This window comes from Anopheles merus, chromosome 3R (genome assembly GCF_017562075.2).
Source record: "Anopheles merus strain MAF chromosome 3R, AmerM5.1, whole genome shotgun sequence".
NCBI classification, from domain to species: Eukaryota; Metazoa; Arthropoda; class Insecta; order Diptera; family Culicidae; genus Anopheles; species Anopheles merus.
This window is the reverse complement of record NC_054084.1, coordinates 34,258,377-34,283,117: the sequence shown is the minus strand read 5'-3', so window position 1 is coordinate 34,283,117 and position 24,741 is coordinate 34,258,377. Positions and strand designations below refer to the sequence as shown.

The window sequence follows — 24,741 nt, the reverse complement described above, 5'->3', positions numbered from 1 at the left end:
TGAATGTTTCTGAATACAGAGTAGACTGCAATTACTTCTCCTTTATTGTCCAGAAGTGATTGACCGCCAGAAATTTAACCAATATAACCTTTCTAATAGTAAATTCGTCCACTTTTGCGCGGTAACTATTAGCCGTTTGTTTGTAAACACTTTTTCATGAAACTGTCAAAAGCGAGCTGAAAATGGCAACCTAGCAACGGGCTTTGCATCGACCTGTTCTTCTTAATAGATCTTGGCCAAGCCCACAAGTGGTACAGGCAGGCCTTGACCGACAACGGTTGTTGAGCCAAAAGAAGAAGAAGAAGAGTGTCAATTAGTTACCATGGTTACGGTTACGGCCTATGTTGTAAAACAAGTCACTACATCAGGATTAGGTATACCATTCTTCTGGGTATTAAATACCTCCAATTTTCTTGGGTCTTGGGCCTGCTGCAGGAGGTTTCGTAACCGCAAACGGAATCGTGCCTTCATCTGTCATTTCTACATCAACTTAGGTGTTTGTGGGAGACCTCAAAGAACTATATAGATTGGTTCGACTGTTCCATGTGTGGATAACATGGTCAGTTTTTCGGAGCCTGGTGAGTTCGATACGCTGTCCCACAGTGAAAACGCCTTACAGCTCGTCGTTGCAGTGACTCTTCTTGTGTCGTTGCACACATACGGCGCTAAAAATTCTTCTGAACATCTTCCCCTCAAACGCGGATAAAAGAGTTTTTTGCAGTTTTGGACAGTTTCCATGGCTTAGTGACATATGTGAGTACTCTCCACCAGTTGCGTCGATCATCTCGGCTGCATCTCAGCTTGCATTCCCATGCTCTTGTCATTGTTGACCGTTGCTCTAAGAGAGATGAAATCTTGAACGACTTCATAGCCAAGCTCATCTATCCGCACTTCACCCTAACGAAAGAATAGGAAAGTTGCAGACCAATGATAACTATATTATCAGCGGATATCTGAGATGACTTGCAGAAGGTCGTTCTCCGCTTTGGAATCTCGCATGGCCCTTTGAAGCGCTAAGTTTAATAGAAGACAGGCAAACCATAGCGCAGAGCCTTGTTGGTAGCAAAAGGCCTTGGCCATAACCAGTGTGGCTAACCTAATCAGTTTGGTTGGAATTTTGAAAGTGCCCATGGCGTCATACATCCTTACCTTGGCTATGCTATGGCATGAAAGGCTTTGAAATCTATGAAGAGATGGTACGATTTTGTGTCTGTATTCTATCATCTTCTGCAACATTTGCCGCAAATGCGGCGCAATTGTCGAAAATGACAATATCATTTATTCGCATAAGAATTAATCATTTAGCATCAACCAGTTAGTACCATCTAAGCAAATGACAGAAAGAAATAAAATAATTTAGAAATTCATAATACAGCTGCAACCTACAAACCGTCCACTACTGTACCTGGAACCGCAAGCAAAAGGTAAAGAGAGAAAGAGAACGTGCCATAGAAACCGCGCGCGAGAGAGAAAACGAAACAAAAGAGCAAAGGGCCGCTCACTCCGCCACTCCGGCAAATCAACTCTCCCGTAACTCCCGTAATTTCGCGTGTGCCGCCTCTCGCATTAAGTATTTCGCGTTTCGGCCCCAACACACACGGATGGTTCGCTGCATTTACTATTACGATTGAAAACGCATCACACAACACCATCCCCCGGTCGTGTCGAGTTTTCCTTCGGTGCGGCGCACAGCATTAGCTTTTCCTCGGTTCCGCATTTTCCGTGTCGTTTGCGTGTGTGTGTGTGTATCGGTGTGTCTAAGTGTTCCTTTTTTTTCGTTCCATTGCTTAAAAAGTGCAAAGTAAAACATGGTAAGCACCCCGTTTGCCCTTTTTTCCCTACATCATCATACGCAAGAGAGTGATAAGCCATAGCAGTGTGTGTATGTGTGTGCGTGTGTTTGTGGAAGAATGTCGAAATATGGCCATTTTTTGCGCTACTTTTGCAAAGGTCCCGTTCAATCGGCCATGGTGGACGGCTCATTTGCCTCAAAACATGGATAGAGCGGGGATAGTGTGTCTGTTTGTGTGCGTGTGGAATTTCGCTGGAGCTGGCAACGAAACCCTTCATGGCCTCCTGGAGATGACGATGCATCATTGCCATCCATCATCCATTGCGCTGCATTGCCTGAACAGAGGACAGAGAAACTCGGTCGGTCGTTTGGACATACTGTTGTATGAATTTCCAGAAAAAATGGAAACTACACGTCACTGGCCACGGTCACCTTCAACGAAACCACTCGCATTATTCCAGCCTTCTAATCGGAGAAGTTAACACACACCCCGGCAGCTATCTTTCACCCCAATCCCTATTTCTTCTTTGTCTTTGCACATTATCTGTCAAATTTCGTCCATCCGTTCTGGAGAGAGAATGAGAGGAGATGAGGGGGAACAGACATCACTCTACCGGCGCAAGAAAACCCGAACGAAAACTGCCCTCTGTCGACAGCTTGTTCGATGATGATAATACAGCGCGGTGGGAAGCTGTCGGTATCAACATTTGATGGTCCCAACGGGAGAAACAACATCCAACAACAACACGCAATGTGTGTGACGTCGCAGGCACAAAGATTAGGACGCGTGCTGTCGGCACTGAAATTCCGCTTTATCGCTGCTACAACCGACCAGACCAAAGTCATGACACCGGGCGGCTTCCCTGGTATCAGTGTGTGATGGAAAAAGGAATGAAAAAATAATTACTTTATGTAATACACATACGTACACGGCCCAAACTACGAAGAGAGGGGGAAGGTGCACGGGGTAGAGAGTCATTGGTTTGACCTTTTTGACCGCCTCCTCTCAGGCCGCGCGCCCGTCCACTTCCAATCCCATTTTGCCACCTCGTGCACTGTACGTGGTTGGTGGTGATGGTGGTGACTGTCACTGTCGTCATAGACTGCTGTGATGGCGTGTTTTTGATGGCCGAGGCCACATTTAGAGCTGTTGTTTTCTCTATTCTCTCTTGTTTTTGGCTTTTGTTTCATGGCCCACTCGAACGCGGGCAAGTTCCGCCAGTTCCATTCACTTTTTTGGGTTGTTTTTGGCTCGGACTTATCGACCGGATTCCTTGAGCAAAGACAAATAATAAGAAGCTTAAATTTGACCTCCCCTACCTCCCTTACCTACCAATAAGCAACCCTTCTTTTTGGGGGAGGCCGGCAGTATGACACGAACACGAATCTTGTTTGTTTTTTCAATCCAAGGGCACAACGAATAGAACTTCTAGATGGAGATAGCCTAATGATACAGAGCACGTAATTTACACCTTCCCGAGAGCCGTGTGAACAGGTAGCTGTAGATGCTAAACGGAGCCACAAATAAACATCCTTTCCCACTAGTGATGGGGAAAATAAAGTTTTTGTCGGAATGGATTTTGGCTAGCTCCGAAGTTTTCTGGAATCGATTCCGGATAGTAGGTCCGGAATCGGCTTCGGAATCGGAATCGGTTCTGGAATCGGTATCGGTTCTGGAATCGGAATCGGTTCTGGAATCGGAATCGGTTCTGGAATCGGAATCGGTTCTTAAATCGGAATCGGTTCTGGAATCATCTCCGGAATCGGTTCCGGAATCGGAATCGGTTCTGGAATCATCTCCGGAATCGGTTCCGGAATCGAAATCGGAGTCAATTTCGGCATCTCCATAAAAATAGGCGTTTGGGTCCAGTGATCCAATGATGTATGGATAGCCACAACAAAATTTACTTGTAAACCACCATTCGGAATCGGCTACGGAATTAACTTCGAAAACGACTCTGGAGTCTACTCCGGAATCGGAATCGATTCCAGCATCAGAATCGGCTCCGGAATTGATTCCGAACACGGAATCGGAATCGGGTTTGTCCGATTCCGAGCTCCCACCACTACTTCCCACAAAAACACACACTGCACGGGTACGATGGGGGTGCGATAGATCAAAGCAGTCCACCACCACCAGCAGCAAGCCAGCAGCCTTCCAATCAATTATCAAACTGGTTCAATCTAACGTGCCGCCTGCCCTGCTCGTTTGTTTGTAAACTCACAATTTCTCCTGGGGCTCTCGTTAACAGGCTGCTGAACCGATCCGCGTTGTCGTCACTGGTGCCGCCGGCCAGATCGCCTACTCGCTGCTGTACATGGTGGCGAAGGGCGACGTGTTCGGGCCGAACCAGCCGCTCATCCTGCACCTGCTCGACATTCCGCCGATGATGGGCGTGCTGGAGGGCGTCGTGATGGAGCTGGACGACTGTGCCCTGCCGCTGCTGGTGCGCGTCGTGCCGACGGCCGATCCGGCGGTCGCTTTCAAGGATGTGGATGCCGCCTTCCTGGTCGGTGCGATGCCGCGCAAGCAGGGCATGGAGCGCAAGGATCTGCTGTCCGCCAACGTGAAGATCTTCAAGGTGCAGGGCGAAGCGCTCGACAAGTACGCCAAGAAGGTGAGTTTGGTTGACGCCCCCGTCAAGGTGCTAAAATGAGAAGAAACGAATAAATGTTAACCTCATATCTTTCCTTTACCCCGCAAGGACGTGAAAGTGCTGGTGGTGGGCAATCCGGCCAACACGAACGCGCTCGTCTGCTCGCACTACGCGCCCTCGATCCCGAAGGCGAACTTTACCGCGATGACGCGGCTCGACCAGAACCGTGCCCAGGCCCAGATTGCGGGCCGGCTCGGCGTCGGCATCACCAAGGTGAAGAACGTCATCATCTGGGGCAACCATTCGGCGACGCAGGTGCCGGACGCACGGAACGCCTCGGTCGAGGTGGACGGCGCCACGAAAACTGTCCCCGAAGCCGTTGCGGACGATGAGTTCTTGAAGCAACAGTTCCTCGAGACGGTACAGAAGCGCGGTGCCGCCGTCATTGCGGCACGCAAAATGTCCTCCGCCATGTCGGCGGCCAAGGCGGCCAGCGACCATATGCGCGACTGGTTTGCGGGTACGCGCGACGGCGAGTACGTGTCGATGGGCGTCATCTCCGACGGCAGCTACGGGGCGCCGAAGGACATCGTGTTTTCGTTCCCGGTGCAGATCCAGAACCGCCAGTGGAAGATCGTGCAGGGCCTGTCGGTGGACGAGTTTACGCGCAGCAAGCTGGACATTACCGCGAAGGAGCTGCTGGAGGAGAAGGAGGAAGCGATGGCGGTGTGTGCTGCGGATTGACTAGTTAAGCTGTAAGGCAGAATTTTGTACGCGCTAACACAAACCAGTGGCGCGCAAGGAAATCGATCCAACAGTGAGAAGCGAACATCAACAAGTGCGCGAAGATCAATTACCCAACCAGTTACGTTATTTTGTTTTGTGCGCCAGCTAAATATCAATGCGGCAAATAAGAAAGAGAAAGAGAATTAAGTAAAAAAAAAAGAACGCCACCACACTGTGCTTTAAAGAGAAGAAGTGAAGGAGAAAACGCATTGTACTGTGTTGTGTGTTTTTGATTTCCATTGGTTTTCTTCGATTCTTCAAAATTTTGTTTTACAGTTTTGTTTTGATATATAAAGCGGGAAAGGACAGGCGGCAAGCGCACGAGCGCGTGTGTGTCGGTGTGGGAAGTGTATTCGTCCACCCTGCTTCTTCTTTTCCCTCATCCGGAACCCGTACACCTGATAGAGAGTTGCTTCCATCAACAATATATACGGTTGGCCTATTATTATGAACGTGCATCTACGGCAGATGTTTTTTTTGTAGTGAAATAGAAGAACAAAAGAAGAAAAAACAAACGTTGAAACTCAAAACATATGCAAAAAAAATCAATTAGTGCAAGGTAGACCAATTGTTAACTCTGTAGAGGCGTGTGTAGGACACCACAAAGCTAAAGGGGGATAATTCTCGAACAAAGAATTAATTCAATAAACGATAAAGGAATATATACTCTTTCCTGTGTCCCTCGCCTTCACTTGTAAACTCTCCGCTCTGTTCAATTCACATTCGATTGATCCTAGTTCGCTTCGGCACTAACTTTTCTGCCTATTTATACATACTAAAGGGCGGGGGGGGGGGGGGTTTAAGCCGCGCTCGCGCAAAGACTTTAATCTCCGTATCGTTTCTTGCGCTCTCCGCTCGATTGCAGTTTCGACCGGAAATGCCTTCCGGAAAGTTCACATTTCCATATCTAAGAGTTCCTAAAAGTTAACTACCCTTCTTTCGCTGCACTGTGGGACTTTTCAGACTGCCCTACCATTGACCCTTTATTTCACGGCGGAGTTTAGTGAAAGAAAAGAAATAAAACTGAGTCCTAAATTTGCTTTCCCGATAGCAAGATAACGCAAAGAAGAGAAGAAAGGTAGTGAAGATGCGCCCCCTCCATGCGCCTTGTCAAGTCGAAAACAACGGCGAACTGCTTGCACGCCTACCCGACTACATTCTCGTGCACTCACACGCACACACATCTACAGGAAATAGAGCTTCTTTTCGAGCATGTTGCTAGGCGTCTGGTGCAGATACTGGCCTACTAGGAACGATAGCTTGTGCGCGTACTGGCACACCGCCGGCACCCGGGTCGTGCCGGACCAGTTGTAGTACAGGTGGCACTGTTTGTACGACAGCATCTGCAGGTGGTCGATCTTCAGCCCGGACGTGTCGTAGATGACGTTGTACGCGGTGGGCGATACCGTGCCCTGCTTCACCGACTGGGAGACGAGGTAGAAATCGGTGCTGCAACAAAACAGAAGACATACTCGTAAGTACATGACAAAAAGCATCTCTCTTTCTCTCGAACTCTACTTACCGCTGCGGCAGGGTTACTACATTATCCACCACCGTGCCCGGGCGCGGATTCAGCCGATGGTCGAAGAACCGCGTGTTGATGCGCTTGTTCACGATGAAGAACGTCAGCAGCACGTCCTGCTCGATGCCGGCCGACTTGTAGATCTGGCCGAGCTTCTCCACCAGGGACCGCACCTCGTGGTCGTAGATGTACTGCAGCTGCCCGTCGCTCACACCGTCCCGGTAGAAGATAATACGCTTCGGTAGCTCGCCAAACTCGCGCCGATACTCGTTCAGCGCCTTTACCGTGTTGAGCGGCAGATAGTTGGAAATTTCCTCCCCGCTCGAGTGGTGGCTGACGGTGGAGAAGAATTTGGGCGTGCCGCGGTTGTCGTGATCCAGCGTCGCCACCATCGCACCGAACGATTTGCTCTTGTCCTTCGAATCGTGACACACGTCGAACCCGATCGTCATCAGCCCGTTCAGCGGAATCTTCACCTTCCACGGCACACCGCCCAGCTTGCAGTTCATCTGGATGACGACCTTGGTCGCGACCGACATGAGCGTGCGCACGTTGCCACTCTTCGGCGTGATCGTTTTCTGCACCATGATCTGCGTCGGGATGGCCCGCTCCACGCAGCACTTCTTCTTGATGGCGGTGTACCGGTCCGACTTGCTGTTCGACACCACGCACATGATCATCTGCGGATCCCGGTTGATGATTGCGTCCAGCGTGCGTATGTACGTGCCGGGGCTGTCGTCCGGCATGGGGACCATCTCGCAGTTGCTAATTTCGAACCGCATGCCGCGGGCGGCCGTAATCATGCAGTTGAGGAAATCGCCCGCCTCCCGCTGGCACCGGCTCGGCACGATCAGATACCAGCGGCTCAGCCGGACCGTCGCAAACATCGGATTGTCACGGAAGTGGGCCGTCCAGTCCGCATTCTCACCCGCCTGAACACCACTACGAAACGGTAAAGGGAAGAAAGAAAGGCAAACAAAGGGGAAAAACCCCCGTTACTATGGTTACCGAGACACACACGCCTTCCTCGCGAAAAGCTTACTTCGAGGTAGTGGAAAAGAAAATCATCTCCTGCGGCAGCAACCGTCCCGGCAGCTCGACCAGACGGCGATCCAGCTCCATCTGCCACACCTTGAACACTTCTTGGCTTTCGGGGGAGGTTTGCAGACGCCGGTTGAACGTTTCCAGCCGTTCGATACGCCGGTCCGGATTGAGGCGCGTATGATCCGCCATCGCTCGCATCATTCTAGCAAGAAAAATGGGTTGCCCGTTAGAGTCTGTGTCCCAAATGTCCGTTAAGTTCAAATGTTGAACAAACGCCTCCAATACTCACTTGAAATCGGAGCGCATCGAATCGGTCAGCCCCGTCATCTGGCACAGCTCCGGCACCAGTGCCATCAGCTCACTGTCACCCGACCGCGTATCCTTCTTCTTCGCGCGCGACAGCAACATCGGCTGGTACGAGTCGCGGATGCGCAAGTTGTACTTGTTCTTGTAGTAGTCCAGGAAGGAAATCTTCCCATTCTTCGTGTCGAACGTACTTTCCGGCGTCGTCTCGAACGTAACGTCGTGAATCGTGTACGTTTTGTTGTTGTACCCGGTCAGCACCACGCACCCGATCACCGCCCGCCGGAACGCATCCTTGAAGTTACGATCGTGCCGCTGACACTCGCGCAAAATGTCGTAGCACGTCTGCATGCGCATCGTCTTGTGGGCGATTTCGCAGCACACCAGCACCTCGTTCTCGTGCTGCCGGATGCTCGTGATGTACCCGGGCCACAGCTCGATGTGGTACTCGCGGATCGGGATCTTGGCCGCGGCATCGTACAGATTGCGCCCGACCAGCTGCAGGTTGAGCCCGTTCATTGCCCGGCGCAGGATCAGATTCAGCACCTGGATGCCCGTCTCGTCCGTCATGTCGACGACGGCCACCCGCTGGATGTGCAGCTCGTACTTGTCGCCGGTGCGGTCGTGCTGGGAGTGCAGCACCAGCTCATCGTTCGACAGCTTGCAGGCGGTGAAGAGCTGCACCCCGTCGAACACGAACCCACCGAGCAGCTTTTTGTGCTCGTTTACGAGCGACTGCATCAGGCGCGGACTGGCGCACGGTGGGACCATCTCCACCTGGTAGTGGTAGAGCGTCCAGTCGACGCGCTTCAGCAGCTTGAAGTAGTTCGACTGCAGCTGCAGCGGCTGTCCGGTGGTGCCGTGTTTGGAGGGTGCATCCGGCCCGCGGGTACGCAGCGTGTCGGCTAGCGGACGTCGGCGTGGTCCGGCCGCTCGATGAAGCGGGCGCCCGATGTTGCCCAGCCCGCTGCTGCTCGGCTGTGGCTGCGGTGGTGGTTCGTGGACGTTTGTGCTGAATGCCGGCGTCGAAACGGCGGCCGATGTGCTCGGTACGGCGTCGCGACTTTCGCTCGGGCCGGGCGAAGGATTGCGCCATGTCGGGCGACGCTAAAACCGCAAAAGCAAAGATTGTTAGAACGCTCCCGCCTTTTTCGTTTTTTTTTTGTGAATGAAAACTTACCTCTTGAGTTTGATATGAGGCACCACCACCACCACCAGGACCACCGTGGGGTGGATAACCGCCACGCATCGATGGGTGGCCACCGCCGCGGCCCCCTTCGTACGGTGAGTTGGACCCGAGCGAGCCGCGGATTCGATCGCGCCCATACGGGGGCGGCTCCCGTCTACCGTCCGCCATACTACTGGCCGGTGGTCTGCAATTGCAACACAAAACAATAACGCCGAAATTAACACGCTGGCACCACTACACCACGGAGAGCACACTGAACCTTCTGCGACGCAGCTCCTAAGACTGAGACGAACACACACATTCCGGGAAATCGCTTACGGGTGCAATTTCTAAACGTGGTAAGCCATTTTGCGCCCGTCGCCGGTGTCTACACCCGGAGGCGCGGAAGAACAATAACACACACAGCCCGCCTACCCCTGCCCAACACCTACCTACCTACCTGCACCGATGCTACGCCGATACACACAAACGATAAACGCCGCTTTCAGGTCCAAATTTCTTTCAATCCGGGTTCAACTGTACGCTTTCTTTCGACCAGCCGCCCAAAATCCGACGCACCGAGAAACGAACGCACTCACACTACGGTGGCGCGCCTAAATTGAATGGGTTTTTCCTCGGAAAGCGTCCAATTTCAATATTTTGTGCCGCTCAGCATCTTTTTCCCCCGAAGCCGCGTGCCAGTTGTCAAATGTAACTGACGGGGAGCGGAAAAAATTCTGCAGCGTTTACACGTAGGCGGCATTGTTTGCTGCGCCACAGGGTGACACTGAGAGATTTTATTTTTCATTCGGAAATATGAACTATCAAGGAAAATGTATTTTTGCGCGTATTATGCAATTAAATGGACGTAAATTTGGGTTTTCTAGTGACCAGAAAGGATTTTGTGAAAAAATGTTGGATTTTTCGCAATTTTTGGGCTTTGAAATGCCGGCAAACAAATAGGTAAACAAAGCGCCGATCTCAACGTTTTCAATTCAATTCAATATTGTTCTAGTTGCATGTGTTGACCCGAAACGTCGGTTTTAAATCGAACGCATAATTCAAGCGGGAGACTTTTTTTTAAATAAAATGTCACAAGATGTTTGATTATTGGCATTCAGAACGATTAGGATTGGTGTTTTGTAAACGAGAAACGAATTCCACATTAAATTTTCCACATCAATATTTATCTGAAAATATACAAATTGTTTAAATATGACCAACACGTTGTTCCACGATGGAGGAGGCTAATTTTGGAAAATGTCCCATAAATTAAAAGAGTCATTTTCTGTGAAAAATAAAACTGGATGTCTATCAACGTAGCCAGTTCATTGCTTCTTCCAAGCTGATGCTGGCTTCCCACATGCTGAATAGGCGATAAGGTGCAATTGATAAGTAGCAGATGACCTACCACCACTTGAGATACTCAAGGGCCTAAAAAGACGACAGCGACCGTATCCTTAAAGAGGGAATAAGGCCTCAATTTCTGGTCAAATGATTTCCCTCGGCATTGCTCAAGTGTTTGGCCATTCGATGGCTTCCTCCGACGACGATCTTGGGCCACATTCTCCCTGTAATTCGATTGTATTCATTGTTTCTGTTCCGGCGGCACCATTATCCCAAAACCTACAAATCACACATATCACTCCCAAGACAAAAAGACACTCTGGAACCGAAAAACCGAAACGAACATTACGAACAGAAAAACAAAACAAACACAAATACCGATTTAGTTTCCATCTCTCACGGGCCACCCCCACTTTGTTTTCTGCTGCTGCTTCATTCCGTTTACTTTCGCTTACAACAATGTTACAACTTATTCCTCGTCCTGTACCACTGTCGTCTTCTCGGAAACGTACAGACCGTCCAAGAACTTACGGATATCCTTGTTGTGGACGGTCGTCGACTGCTGGATGAGGGCGGCGGACAGGGAGACCGCTTCGATGTCGTTACCCTCGAGCACCAGCTCGTCCTTCTGCTTGGCGGAGTTCACCACGGTCACGCCCGGCTGCATCTTCACGCGACGGATGTGCTTCTCGCCGAGGAAGTTACGGATCTCCACCAGCGTGTTGTTCTCACTGATCACGCAGTTGATCGGGAAGTGAGCATGTACAGCACGCATCTTGTACTGGAATCCCTTGGTGACACCTGCAAGAGGAAGTGAGAGGGAAACATCCGCAATTAGACTCTTTTCGTTGAGATTTTGTTTACATTTCACACGGCGGACACACACACACACACACGCTACTTACCCTTGATCATGTTCTCGATGTGCGAGCACACGGTGCGGACGGCGGCCAGCTCCTTCTTGGAGCCGAACCACTTCTCCACCGTCACCTTCTTGCGGTGCACTCGGTAGACGTCGATGGGCAGATGGCGGAAGTTCTTGACGAGCGTTCCGCGCGGTCCCTTCACCGTCACCATGCGGGCCTTCACCTTCACCGACACATCCTTCGGTACGAGCACCGACTGGTTAGAGTTGATGGTTCTCATTGTAAGCTAATCTGTAACGATCCAAGCACACACACGCACACACAATAGCGCGATTAGCGACCGCACATTTCTCTAGCAAAATACACCAATAATCCGGCATCATCACTGAAACCAAGGCACTATCGGGGTGGCACAGGCAACGGTAGGCTCTGATGCTTTCCGGCCAAAAAGCTCCCGGCAGCGGTCTGACAGATACGCCTCGCAGCAGCAGCAGCCCCGTTCCGTTCGCATCATTCCACCGTGTAAACGATTTTTCATCCTCGGCGCAGACCGGCCGCAACCGGTCGGCACGCTTACGGACGTCCTTCGTACGATGGTGCACATGTGCCGCCAGCGATTCAGCGATGATTTCCACTTCTGTTTACCTATTTAACACGAAAATTCCTAAAAAGAAACAACCGACTCGGCAATAACACTACTTACACGTTCGAGAATCAAACCGGAAAAGAACATGACAGCAGCGGGCTGTCTTGAGCGCTGCGTTGCGCTGACGTTTGCTTGTTTTCCTGTTTGGCGGTTGGATCACAACTGTCAACGTGTGCGTTTTGGGAAACGCACTCTTGGGGTTTGAAAAAGAGGTTGCGAAATAGTTATATTAATTATTTTACGAAAATTGTAGCAATTTTATGAGCGTTTTGACGGTTCAAAAATTTCCTTGAATTTGTATATTAGTTTTAATCAGTTTTTTTCTTTTGTCATCTATTTTTATGCGTTTGAAATATTTAAACAATATCTCAAGGTGCGTTAAATTCCCTTCATCAAAAAAAAAAAAGATAAGATATGGTAAATAAGGAATATTTACATTGCAATTAAAGCAAGAAAATCCCAAAAAAATATATTAGTCGTAGAACGCAAAACCGCAATCGTCGGTTGAAGAGGTCGTACATTATACAAATTCGAAAGCCATATTGAAAATCTTTGAAATGATTCTGGTGTATATTGCAGATTAGACTAAGCAAATAAATGTGGCATTCAGCTCATTTCTTACCTTTAGATTTCCACGACTTAGAATCATTGAAATGCTTTATTTTCTTAAATTTTACTCAATGTTATTCGCATTTCAAACGGACCAGTTGTTAGCTGTCACATTCGCATGTTTTACCCGACCTGCTCTACACACACACACACACTCACATTTTGCAGGTGCTCTGTGTGCGTGCGTGTGTGTGAGTGAGTGTTTGTTGGTAAAATGTCTGCCGCCTGAAGCGCCCGTAACGTTTGGTGCAAAAGTGTCCTGCCAATTGTTGGTGCGAATTTAGCTTTACTTTGAACAGCAAAGCACTCTATCCATTCCGTGCTGGTGATAGGCGTTCGATTAGCAAACGAACGGAAAAGGAGACTTTTCCCCCCATCGAAACGCCCGTGTCGGCACAGCATGAGCAACTCCGAGAGCAGCAGTAGCAGCAGCGGCAGCGGCAGCAGCAGTAGCGGTAGCAAAAATGCAAAATCAGAAGAGAATCAGGACGAGCTGATTATAAAACAGCAGCGCGAAATTGAACAAGAGGTGTGTGTTGGTGTGTGTATGTGGCAAAGGGATGGTCTGACGGTGAATTTTAGGGGTTTCCTTATCATCAACATCATCATCATTGATTATCGTCGTCATAGGTCATAATCGATCTCCTTTTCTATTTCGTTGTGTGTTGTTGTTTTCCTTCCAGATTGCTCATTCCAATCCGCTAGTCAGTGAGTCGCAGCCGATCGCCAGCCTCAACCAGGAGTACCTGGACGATCCGGTGTACATATCAAAGATTAAGGATCTCTCCACCAAGTACCGGGCGATACGGCGCAGCCGGCCGGACGGCAACTGCTTCTTCCGCGCGTTCGCGTACGCGTACCTCGAGTACCTGGTGCGGAACAAGGACGAGTTTCAAAAGTTCTACGAGTACGCGTCCAAATCGAGGGAGCGGCTAACCGAGGCCGGCTTCCCGCCGTTCACGATCGAGGACTTTTACGAAACGTTCATGGAGGTGATCGGCAAGGTGAAGCCGGAGGGCGACAATACGGCCGCTGCCCTGGCCGAGCTGCACAAGCTGTTCAACGAGCAGGGCTACTCGGACTACGTGGTGGTGTATCTGCGCCTGATCACCTCGAGCCATCTGCAGGAGAAGGCCGACTTTTACCAGAACTTTATCGACGGGAACATTACGATCGTGGAGTTCTGCCACCAGGAGGTGGAACCGATGTACAAGGAGTCGGACCACATTCACATCATCGCCATCTGCTCGGCGCTGGATGCGGGCGTGCGGGTCGAGTATATGGACCGGGGCGATGGGAACCAGGTGATTGCTCACGATTTCCCGGACGGCTTCAAGCCGAACGTCTATCTGCTGTACCGTCCCGGGCATTACGATATACTGTATCCCAACCACTGTGAGGCGTAAGCGGTGCTGTGTGTCCCGTCAGCGGCCGGAGGAGCATATTTGTAGGATGTAATAATAATAATAATAATATTAATCGTTGGCAGCGCCGCAAACTTACCAACGAATGCACCCTGCTCTGTCTCTCGTAATATGATGTCTCTTTGTTTCCTGCAAAACCCCCCTCCCGTTCAGGATTATTCAGTACTTCTCTTTGTCGATGCCGAACACACACACACAACCACATATACACGGCTAGTATGCTACTCAAAATAATAAATAAAGTGTACGGAAGAATCGTAATAAATCCAATCCCAGCCTTTCTTGTGTTTCACTGTCTCCGCCCCAGTGGGAGGTTGATGCACATATATTAAGATGACAAACACACGCATACTTGGATCTTCTCTCTCTCTCTCTATTGCTACTAAGCTTCTATCTCACCCAGGTACAGCGTTTTGTCGCTCGAGCCCGACACGATGATCGGTTCCGTCGGGTGGAAATCGATATCATTCACACTGCCATTGTGCCCGGGCAGCTTGTACAGGATGCGGCGTGACGTCGTGTCCCAGATGTACACGAACCGATCCGCCGAGCCGGCACTAATCTTCAGCCCATCCGGTGACCAGCCGCAACGAAGCAGATTCTTCTCAAAGTTGTGCTGATGGCCCGTGAACACTTTCACGCACCGCTCGGCCGGCACGTACGGCCGTATGTCCCAGATGCGCAGCGTGTTGTCCATCGAGTTGCTCAGCACGTACGACCCGTCGGGCGACAGGGACAGCCCCGTTACCGTGTCCGTGTGGCCCCGCAGCCGGTACAGTATCTCCTTCTTCCGGATGTCCCACACCTTGATCTCGTTGTCAATCCCGCCCGATACGACCTGCTCCGCGGTGTCGTTGAAGCATACCGCCGTCACCTGGTACGTGTTGTCGAACGTGCTCACGACGTGGCGCTTGCGTGCGTCCCAGATTTTGATCGACGCATCATCGGACCCGGACACGATCAGCGTCGGTCCACGGCGGGCCCCGCTGCAGCTGTTCACGAAGTGTGTGTGGCCCTTCAGCTTGCGGATGCGCGTGCACGTGGGTACATCCCACACGCCAACCACCTTGTCCGTGGCGCAGGTGTAGATGTTCGACCCGTCCGGTGAAAAGTGCGCCTCCATTACGGCCCCGGAGTGGCCGCTCAGCACTCCCACGTTTTCGCACTCATCGTACACCTTCCACAGGACTGTAGGGAATGTAGAAGTGAGCGTGTTAATTCAAAGCAATCGATCATTACAGCAGGGTACACTTACAAATCTGTCGATCGAATCCGGTCGACAGGAGATGCTCCCCTTCCGGGTGGAATTCTGTGGAAAAAATCTCCCCACCGTGTCCCTCCAGCAGCATGATGGGTCCCAACAGACCGGATGTTCGCTCCACATTCTAGGGTTGGGGAAGTAAAACAGAAGATTAGAAAATTGTGTTTCTGTGTATTAAAACATCGAAAAGGGAGCTTTACCTGCTCGAGAAGTTGTTTGTCTTTGGCCGTATAGGCCACGATGTCTGTGCGTGATTTCTTCGGATTTACCACCGGAACCAACGCGTCCGAAGGGCGCTTCACTGCCGATGTATTCATTTTGGATGGATTTTCCTTAAATTACTACACTTTCACGAAGGTTTGTGTTTTTTTCAGCCAAATGCAAAGTGTTTTCGCTGCCTTTGATCCGGCCGGACAGGCGTCCTCGATTTGTTATGACAGGTCGGAGAGTGACATTTGAGATTTGCTATAAAAAATTGCCCAAAGTAAAAGTTCAAAATAAATTAGAAGATTGGACATATTTTTCACATTTATGTGATTTTTCATATTTTATGTGATTTTTTATAATTTTTGTTTGCTTTTTTCCATTACATTGAGTGCATTTGTGTATCAATTGTAGCATTTCAAACATTTTCTCCAAACCGAACTGTCACTCTCGCGGGGCTGCTCCGATGACAGGCCGTTCGTTTATCGGAACGGCACGGAAAACGGAACGAAGATTTTTGTTCCGCACGCGTTTGAGTCGGTTGTGTCGTCCGTCTTCGGGTGTGCAGCAGTAAAATCGGTGAATTAATCACAGAATTCTCGCGTTTTGCGTACTGATTCGCACGAAAACAGCAAATTAACCGCCCCAAGATGGTCGTGAAGCCGAATATGGTCGCCAAGAAGGTGCAGGGACAGGCGTACAAGGACAAAAGCAAACCGGCTGACATCCGTCTGAGCAACATCAATGCTGCCAAAGGTGGGTGTAGAATGATGAACAAGGGGCATCTCGCTTCAGCAAAGGGGATTTGTGTCTATGCAAATGGTAGACCGGCTCACGTGTTTCATGGAGAGAAATGTTCTATTAGAATCAGTTTCAGGGAAAGAGCTGCTTGGTTCCGTTTCTTGTAAAGTCATTCTAACATCTTCGCCTACTTCCTACCATAGGATCCCTTGTCTTCCTTCTTTGTGGTTTAATATTAGCACATATACTATATATTACAAGGATCTTATAAATCAACTGCAATGGTATTTTCTTTCCCACGCGGTTATTTGTCGTTTCTTAGTAAGAATCCTTCTAATTCCATCACAATACAACTCCCTTCCATCGATAAATTTACTGTTGTTTCGGTAACATAACCTCAATGTTGTGAGTCATATGATGTTCTTATGCCGTTCGTCGCCGGTGCTCTATCCACATACTGTTAATTTTCTTTGCATTTTCTCTTCCACAGCCGTTTCCGATGCGATCCGTACCAGCTTGGGCCCGCGTGGCATGGACAAAATGGTGAGTAATTAATCCCACATCATTGAGACAAGCGAGCAACATATTGATTGTGTCCGCTGCCCCTTCTATCCCGCCCACACACACACACACACACACACACACACACACACAGATCCAAGCATCGAACGGTGAGGTAACGATCACAAACGATGGAGCCACGATTCTGAAACAGATGAACGTCATCCACCCGGCCGCCAAAATGCTGGTCGAACTGTCCCGCGCACAGGACGTGGAGGCCGGGGACGGCACAACCTCCGTGGTCGTTGTTGCCGGAGCGCTGCTGGAAGCGGTCGAAAAGTTGCTGCAGATGGGCATTCACCCGACCGCCATATCGGAAGCGTTCCAGCGCTGCTCGGCCAAGGCGGTGGAGATCCTGACGGAAATGTCCCGCCCGGTGGAGCTGAACGATCGCGAAACGCTGATCAAGAGCGCATCGACGTCGCTGAACTCGAAGGTGGTGTCGCAGCACAGCAGTATGCTGGCCCCGATCGCCGTCGACGCCGTGCTGAAGGTGACGGAATCGCACGAGCAGGGTTCGGTCGACCTGAAGAACATCAAACTCATCCGCAGCCTGGGCGGTACCATCGAGGATACGGAGCTGATCGATGGGCTCGTGTTCACGCAGCGCTCGTCCGGCATCAATGGGCCGAAGCGTCTGGAGAAGGCAAAGATTGGGCTGATTCAGTTCTGCATCTCCGCCCCGAAGACCGATGTAGGTGGAGGAGCAGCGTGTGAAATGTTTAGAAGGAAAGGAAAATTAATCACACTTTTCCCCCTTTTTCCACAGATGGATCACAGCGTGATTGTGTCCGACTACGCCGCGATGGACCGTGTGCTGAAGGAGGAACGTGCCTACATCCTGAACATTGTGAAGCAGATCAAGAAGTCGGGCTGCAATGTGCTGCTGGTGCAAAAGTCCATCCTGCGCGATGCCGTGTCCGATCTGGCCCAACACTTCCTGGACAAAATCAAGGTGATGGTGGTGAAGGACATCGAGCGGGAGGATGTTGAGTTTGTGTGCAAGACGCTGCGCTGCCGCCCGATCGCTTCGCTGGACCATTTCGTGGCGGAGAATCTGGTGAACGCCGATCTGGTCGAGGAGGTGGCCAGCGGAACGACCAAGTTCGTGAAGGTGACCGGCATCCAGAACATGGGCCAAACCGTGTCGATCGTGGTGCGCGGTTCGAACAAGCTGGTGCTCGAGGAAGCGGACCGCTCGCTGCACGATGCGCTGTGCGTTGTCCGTTGCCTGGTGAAGAAGCGTGCCCTTATTGCGGGTGGCGGTGCGCCCGAGATTGAGATGGCCCTACAGCTGTCCGCGTACGCGCAAACGCTGCAGGGTGTCGATGCGTACTGTTTCCGCGCGTTCGCCAATGCGCTGGAAGTGATTCCCTCGACGCTGGCGGAAAACGCTGGTCTGAACCCGATCGCAACGGTCACGGAGCTGCGCAACCGTCACGCGCAGGGCGAGAAAAATGCGGGGATTAATGTGCGCAAGGGTGCGATTACGGACATTCTGGCGGAGAACGTGGTGCAGCCGCTGCTCGTGTCCACCTCGTCGATAACGTTCGCCTCCGAGACGGTGCGTTCGATCTTGAAGATTGACGACATCGTGAACACCATGCAGTAAGCAGCAGCAGCAGCACAATGCGTATTTATCTGTAAAACCATCGTGCGACCGTGGAACAATTCCGCCTCACTAACCAACGAATGCGTTCATTCTTTGCCTCACCCAAACACGCATTTCGGTGCACACTCTTCACCCTTATTTTCACACGTCTGATAATGAAGCCTTGCGGAATTATTTCCACGTTTTCGGATACGATTCGAAGACATTTAAAACACACGCCACAGACACACTCACATTAATCGTTTGCTTGTAATGTTCGTATTCGCATTTTTTCTTAATAAACAAAACAAAACCTAAGTAATAATCGCAGTGTGCAGGTGGATCACTTCCCCATCGGCTCGAACGCGTCCGGCATCCGCTCGACGACGTACCGATTGACGGCCACGTTCATGATGGGCACGCCCGGTATTTTGCGTATGCGCCGCTTCAGGTCCTTATCGTTGGTGGCCACGATGTAGCATTTGTGCTGCGTTACCCGCTGCACCAGACAATCGTCGGCGTACGTGCCCCGGTGCAAGCAGTGCAGCCGCTCGAACCGTGGATCTTTGATGATGCGCAGTGCCAGCTTATACTTCTGGCCCAGCTTTTCCAGCTCGGCCACCACGCAGTCGGTGATGTAGGGTATGCACTTGGCGTACAGACAGTCCATCATCGTTTTGATAATGTCCAGCTTGTTCTTGATGCTGAAGTTGACAAAGTTCGTATCGACCAGGATGTGGTAGGGCGGGCCGAGCTGTGTGTTGTACTGGAAGAACATGGCCGAGCTGCCCTGGGGCCGGTCGATCAGCTTCGGCTCATCGTCGTCCCGCTTTTTCTTCGGCTTCCCTTTGGACCGGTCGGAGGGCTTGAGCCGGCTGTCGGTAGGTTTCATAGTACGGCGGAGCAAACTGGCACGCTGCTGCTGCAACCGCTTCACCTGGTTTTTGTTGCCCTGTGTGTGTGTGTGTGTGTGTGTGTGTGTGTGTGTGTGTGTGTGTGTGTGTGTGTGTGTGTGTGTGTGTGTGTGTGTGTGTGTGTGTGTGTGTGTGTGTATAAAACAATTCAATTATTGGCCATCCCAATAAGTGGCTTATAGTTCCTTGCAGAATGTATATTCACCATGTTTTTATGCTGTGTGTAAATACGAACTAGAATGGCCTAATCGCACGTGCAGCCCGACGGAGCAATGTTGACAAACTACGCTGCCGAAACGCTTTGACAGTTCAACTAGCAAACTCTGCAAATGTCAAATCGACCACAAGTTTGCACGTAAGCGGTTGTAAATTGAAAGCATTGAAATTGTTTGTTGGATACGTTGGAGAGTCCATCGCTGGCTGGATATGCGTTGGAACTAAGCAAATCATTTTATTTTTTCCACCTCAAAATGTATGTGTTTTGTCTTCCATCATGATTGATAGTGGAACAGATAAACGAACAAAGTGCTGTTTGCTTGCTCGATAGCGGAAAGAGCACCGCCTCATCAGGTTGCTGCTATAAACACAGGCACACCTCGCACCGAAGCACCTTGACCCTCCCACATCAGGTGTCAGTTTGGCACTTGACGCAGAGGTAAAAAAAACAACGAAAGAGCGAAAAAAAACAACTTCATTTATTGATAAATACAGCACAAAAAACTTTGCTAAACATTTTTCTTTCCTCGCAGCCGTCCAGCGGTGCTCTTTATCTGCGTTTGCGGAAGTGCCATTAATCATCACCCGCACCTAGGAGGGGGAGTTTGCACATATTCGCAGCGCAAACGACGACAGGGTGTGTGTGTTCGACTGTGAGTGAATTAGCAACAGTCTCCCCACACAGAAACAACACACACACGCGACAGAATTGCAATTCGCAAAACGCAGCAGTTTTTGGGGTGCGGCAGTGCAAAAACTGGTGCAAAAAGCAAAAACACGACCCATTTGGCAGTCGCAGCTTGGCAACGCCGCCACGCAAGCAGGAAGTGAGAGCATGGAAGACCTGAAGGAACAGTTCCCCGCGTACAACTCGGTGCTGCGCCAGTCGAACGGCCAACAGCGGCCCTACCACAGTACCGGCCTGCCCGACTGCCCGCCGAACGGTGCCGGAATCCCGGGCATGGTGATGATTGGGCGCAAGAGCGGGCCAGCCGTGCCGCCGAAGCCGCGCAAAAATGGCCAGCAACAGGTCGTGCCGCCCCAGGTGCCGAAAAGCTCGAACGTGAAGCAGTACTGCGAACCTTCCTTCTCGACCGTGCTGGAAGGTCAGGCCAGCAACCTTGACGAGCACGCGTACACCAACGTGTCCAACAACGGTGGTGGTGGTAACGCTACGCGGGGCGGCGGTGGAAAGCTGGCAGCGCGCAAGGTCACCCTTGACGATGCCCTCGAGCTGCAGCACGTCAAGGAGGCGCTGGAACATCATAAACGCACGCTGGATGCGAACCGCTCTAAGTCGCTGCAGGGCCAGGGCGGTGGTGAGCATGGCAGCACGGTGTACGAAAACACACAGCCGACGCCGTACGGGGACGGGTATGCGTCGGACGCGACGTACTCCAACCTGCCCGGTGGTGGTGGTGCTGCTCCGACCCATGCCAAAAACAACGAAGGACTGATCTACAGCAACATCATGCACAACCCAACGAACCCGGGGGCGAAACCGTTCCCCCAGCGACAGATTTCGGAGGAGCTGCCACCGCCACCACCGCAGGACATGCAGCCGCTGCAGCTGACCCTGAACGCGCTAACGCTGGAGGACAACGATGACGAGTTTCCGCCACCGCCCAGCCCGGTCAGCTCGTCGTACAGTGAGCTGCGGCGGGCGACGGACCTGCCGCATATGGGCCGGCAGTCGCAGCCGACGTACACGATGGTTGGACCGGGTGCGGGAGGCGTCGGTGCGCCCGGTGGCCAAACGTACAGCAATATGGCGCCCGGGAGTCAGCTCTACGCCAACAACATGCACCACCAGTCACTGTACGGTACGTACGGCATGAGCTCGCAAGGGTCGACCACATACGAGTCGATCTACGAACCGATCAACCCCCGTCCACCGAGCCAGATGTCGGGCCGGTCCAACTACTCCCTGTACGCACCGTACGTCAACTCGCACGGCATCAACAGCCCGAACGATAGCATCATTACGAGCGCCTCGCAGCAGCAGCAGCAGCAGCAGCACCGCCACGGCCACAGCCAGGGAAGCATGTCGAAGGGCGCCGAGGTGGACACGCTGACCGATCTGCTGGTGCAGTCGATCCAGGACCAGGAATCGTTCGGCACGTGCGTCAAGTGCGGGGAGCGCGTGGTGGGCGAAAAGACGGGCTGCACGGCGATGGACAAGATCTACCACATCGCCTGCTTCACCTGCCACCAGTGTCAGATCAATCTGCAGGGCAAACCGTTCTACGGGCTCGATGGGAAGCCGTACTGCAAGGAGGACTATCTGAACACGCTCGAGAAGTGTTCCGTCTGCCTGAAGCCGATCCTGGAGCGTATACTGCGCGCCACCGGCAAACCGTACCATCCGCAGTGCTTCACCTGCATCGTGTGCGGCAAATCGCTCGACGGCATCCCGTTCACGGTCGACGCCACCAACCAGATACACTGCATAGATGATTTCCACAAAAAGTTTGCGCCGCGCTGTTGCGTCTGCAAGATGCCGATCATGCCCGGGCCGGGCGAGGACGAGACGGTGCGCGTGGTGGCGCTTGATCGTAGCTTCCACATCAACTGCTACAAGTGCGAGGACTGTGGGCTGGTGCTGTCTTCGGAGGCGGAGGGGCGCGGCTGCTACCCGCTGGACGATCACATACTGTGCAAGAGCTGCAATGCCAAACGGGTGCAGACCCTGACCAGCCATATGACGACGGAGCTGTAGAGAGCGGAGCGGCAGCAGCAGCAGCAGCAGCACCAGCCGGAAGCGGCAAGGAACCGAGCACAGATTTCACCATCCATCTCTCTCACCAATCTCAGTCACTAGTTTTGTGTGCGGCTTCGCGCAATAACCGAAGAATCGAAATGGGCGCATCGCGTATCGCTTTTTAACTTTTAACTCGTACTTAAGCAGGGCTGAGTAGTGTTATAGGGAGTTAAGGAATGCGAGCCAAGACCGGGGCAACAAAGGGGCAACAGAAAACGGAAGGAAAGCATGAAAGCATACAATTTTTCTCAGCGGGAAGAGAAACAATATTAGTCAAATTTTAAGCGCTTTGAACGCAACGAACGTTTTTTCGAATAGCACAAAACGAAGTAACATACACACTCTCACTCACATTCCATTGACCGGGTTGCCGGATGTATTCCACTGTTTTTTCATCTCGTATTTATAGCATTTCGACGGGGGGGGGGGGGGGGGGGGGGGTGCCCCTCCGAATCATATATTTAGCAAAACATTTAGATGGTAGACGTTGCTGTTGTGTGGAAGTGTTTTGAAATAATCAAGTTTTTAAACATTCTCTCCCTACCGGAATTATACTAGCTTGAGAGAAGACAGAGCAAAAACCCCCCTGATATGCGTGATCATGTAATTTGTAGGTGATAGAACTGCTCTAAAATAGCACTTAGAACTAATCCATTCCACAGCTAGCCGTTTGCCAGATTGCATTTAATCGTATAGAAATGTGTGCATGTGAGTGTTTATACTTGTCAAGAATTACACAAAATTACCCACTGTTCGTAAAATGTGGGGGTTTGCGAAACAATGATCTTTAACGCGAAAAACAGTGGGAATCTACCAATACTGCATCCTCGTTAGGGACGATAATACCGGTAAACCGGTAGATAGATGATGTTGATCTTTCAATTGCATTTTATGTCGCTTAAATAAAATACCGTGCAAAAATAGCTCTATTCTGAGTGGCTGACAATGGGACTTGCGGAGCGTGATGACGCATTATCGTCGAATACGCAAATGTTGTTTGCACAGTGAGGTGGCGTGGCGTATGGGTGAGAGGCTTTGGGTGCGCAAATCACACTAGGTGGATGATGATTAATTTCCGGCCTATCTCATTGCAGGTGGATGTTTGTAAGAGCTTTTCCGTTGGCAGGTAAAAGATTGGAATGAGTGAATGAGTCAAGAACTGTATTGTATTAGGTGTCCCACTATGATTCATGGTTGTTGCCACTTGTTTGGTTTTTACTGCGCATTGCATTGCATTTCAGTTGAATAATTCGTTGTTTTTAATCTAGCCACCATATACAGGCGTCCCCCGAGTTACGACCCCCTCGAGTTACGACGATTCGCAGATACGAAGATTTTGATTTTGACAGTGAAAAGTTGTCATCGAGAAGAAATTGATGTATATTTTTGAATTTCTGAGCTGATAACCGTTACACACAAATTTCTAAAGATTCCACAACTACCCGATATTGAATATCTATATCGTGTAAACGACTTTTAGTGTAAAATTAATACATTATCGAACATTATTTTAAATAAAAAACACGATATCATAGATTTCGACTCTTCAACTTCGGTTATAAAATTTACATTGACAGATATTCGACATACGACTTTTTCGACTTACGCCTTGCGTTGGGACTTTTTTTCGGTCCCAAATACAGTCGTATCTCGGGGGACACCTGTATAATTAACATTGTCTGCAGTATCGATCGCAGTAGTCTGTTTTGGTATGTAGTCTGTTTTGGTATGAAACTGTCTCTATTTCGAATGAAATCGTCATCCTTATCAGAAGTGTGTTAAATCCAGTTTATTCACTGCGTGGCCGTTTTGTTCAGAAGCTCTACTTTCGTCCATTCGATTACAGGGTAAGTATTCTGATCTGCAGCGTGTAGGATACCAATGATCATTTTTGTTTATTTCTTCTTCTATTTGGCGTAACGTCTTACGCGGACATGTCCGCCTCCTGTACTGGCCTTTCGAGACATTCTTCAGTACCACGCAGCCAGCCAGATAGTCAGTCTATAGGGGGACGGTCCATAGCAGGATTGAACCCACGACGGGCATGTTGTTGAGTCTTGAGAGTTGACGACTGTACCACTGATACTTATTTATTGATGTTAGCTATTGGTAACGTTCGTAGCTTTGGTCAAAATTAGTATATTTAGTACTTTCATCGTCGCTATTCCAATTCGATTGTCTACATGGCATTCAGATTTGTGTTGGGTAAATCTGATTCAGATTTATGAATCAGATTCATCAATCTCAAAGATTCATCAATATCGAGAGATCCACGAATCTCGAAACGATCACGAATCTCTAAGGATTCATAAATCTCCAAAAGCTTATTCTTATTATACTTTTTGGCGCAACAACCTACATGGTCATACCAGCCAGAAAATACAGGGC

General features: G+C 50.5%; 8 protein-coding genes across 12 annotated transcripts; 4 read left to right on the top strand and 4 right to left on the bottom strand.

Annotated features, from left to right (window-relative positions):
• The first annotated feature begins 1,522 nt into the window (after positions 1–1,522).
• Positions 1,523–5,671, top strand: LOC121597942 (malate dehydrogenase, cytoplasmic). Its single transcript, XM_041924283.1, has 3 exons — positions 1,523–1,811; positions 4,045–4,410; positions 4,498–5,671. Exons 1-3 carry the CDS (start codon positions 1,809–1,811, stop codon positions 5,131–5,133), a joined length of 1,005 nt encoding a protein of 334 aa, XP_041780217.1. The 5' UTR covers positions 1,523–1,808; the 3' UTR covers positions 5,134–5,671.
• On the bottom strand, positions 5,449–9,940 carry LOC121597937 (protein aubergine). 4 transcript variants are annotated; one of them, XM_041924276.1, is made up of 6 exons: positions 9,665–9,940; positions 9,225–9,417; positions 8,031–9,151; positions 7,740–7,943; positions 6,698–7,639; positions 5,449–6,624 (listed from the first exon to the last, which is right to left on the bottom strand). In XM_041924276.1, the coding sequence occupies exons 2-6, from the start codon at positions 9,399–9,401 to the stop codon at positions 6,360–6,362; spliced, it is 2,709 nt and encodes a 902-aa protein (XP_041780210.1). In that variant the 5' UTR covers positions 9,402–9,417; positions 9,665–9,940; the 3' UTR covers positions 5,449–6,359. The 4 variants fall into 4 exon arrangements, with proteins under 4 accessions (XP_041780210.1, XP_041780211.1, XP_041780209.1 ...); XM_041924277.1 differs by having other exon boundaries at positions 9,669–9,940; XM_041924275.1 differs by having other exon boundaries at positions 9,673–9,940.
• Positions 9,941–10,940: 1,000 nt separating this feature from the next.
• LOC121597945 (60S ribosomal protein L9) lies at positions 10,941–12,198 on the bottom strand. Of its 2 annotated transcripts, none has more exons than XM_041924287.1 (3): positions 12,129–12,198; positions 11,465–11,716; positions 10,941–11,360 (listed from the first exon to the last, which is right to left on the bottom strand). In XM_041924287.1, exons 2-3 carry the CDS (start codon positions 11,703–11,705, stop codon positions 11,029–11,031), a joined length of 573 nt encoding a protein of 190 aa, XP_041780221.1. In that variant the 5' UTR covers positions 11,706–11,716; positions 12,129–12,198; the 3' UTR covers positions 10,941–11,028. The 2 variants fall into 2 exon arrangements, with proteins under 2 accessions (XP_041780221.1, XP_041780220.1); XM_041924286.1 differs by having other exon boundaries at positions 12,071–12,144.
• Positions 12,199–12,830: 632 nt separating this feature from the next.
• On the top strand, positions 12,831–14,374 carry LOC121597943 (ubiquitin thioesterase otubain-like). Its single transcript, XM_041924284.1, has 2 exons — positions 12,831–13,209; positions 13,364–14,374. Exons 1-2 carry the CDS (start codon positions 13,081–13,083, stop codon positions 14,084–14,086), a joined length of 852 nt encoding a protein of 283 aa, XP_041780218.1. The 5' UTR covers positions 12,831–13,080; the 3' UTR covers positions 14,087–14,374.
• Positions 14,375–14,382: 8 nt separating this feature from the next.
• LOC121597941 (U5 small nuclear ribonucleoprotein 40 kDa protein) lies at positions 14,383–15,817 on the bottom strand. Its single transcript, XM_041924282.1, has 3 exons — positions 15,566–15,817; positions 15,360–15,489; positions 14,383–15,292 (listed from the first exon to the last, which is right to left on the bottom strand). Exons 1-3 carry the CDS (start codon positions 15,680–15,682, stop codon positions 14,487–14,489), a joined length of 1,053 nt encoding a protein of 350 aa, XP_041780216.1. The 5' UTR covers positions 15,683–15,817; the 3' UTR covers positions 14,383–14,486.
• A 244-nt stretch (positions 15,818–16,061) lies between these two features.
• On the top strand, positions 16,062–18,787 carry LOC121597940 (T-complex protein 1 subunit delta). Its single transcript, XM_041924280.1, has 4 exons — positions 16,062–16,325; positions 16,801–16,853; positions 16,966–17,565; positions 17,641–18,787. The coding sequence occupies exons 1-4, from the start codon at positions 16,220–16,222 to the stop codon at positions 18,481–18,483; spliced, it is 1,602 nt and encodes a 533-aa protein (XP_041780214.1). The 5' UTR covers positions 16,062–16,219; the 3' UTR covers positions 18,484–18,787.
• Positions 18,723–19,688, bottom strand: LOC121597944 (rRNA-processing protein FCF1 homolog). The gene is made up of 2 exons (XM_041924285.1): positions 19,582–19,688; positions 18,723–19,414 (listed from the first exon to the last, which is right to left on the bottom strand). Exons 1-2 carry the CDS (start codon positions 19,582–19,584, stop codon positions 18,806–18,808), a joined length of 612 nt encoding a protein of 203 aa, XP_041780219.1. The 5' UTR covers positions 19,585–19,688; the 3' UTR covers positions 18,723–18,805.
• Positions 19,689–19,744: 56 nt separating this feature from the next.
• LOC121597939 (lipoma-preferred partner homolog) lies at positions 19,745–22,785 on the top strand. The gene is made up of 2 exons (XM_041924279.1): positions 19,745–20,031; positions 20,126–22,785. The coding sequence occupies exon 2, from the start codon at positions 20,428–20,430 to the stop codon at positions 22,309–22,311; it is 1,884 nt and encodes a 627-aa protein (XP_041780213.1). The 5' UTR covers positions 19,745–20,031; positions 20,126–20,427; the 3' UTR covers positions 22,312–22,785.
• The last annotated feature ends 1,956 nt before the right edge of the window (positions 22,786–24,741 follow it).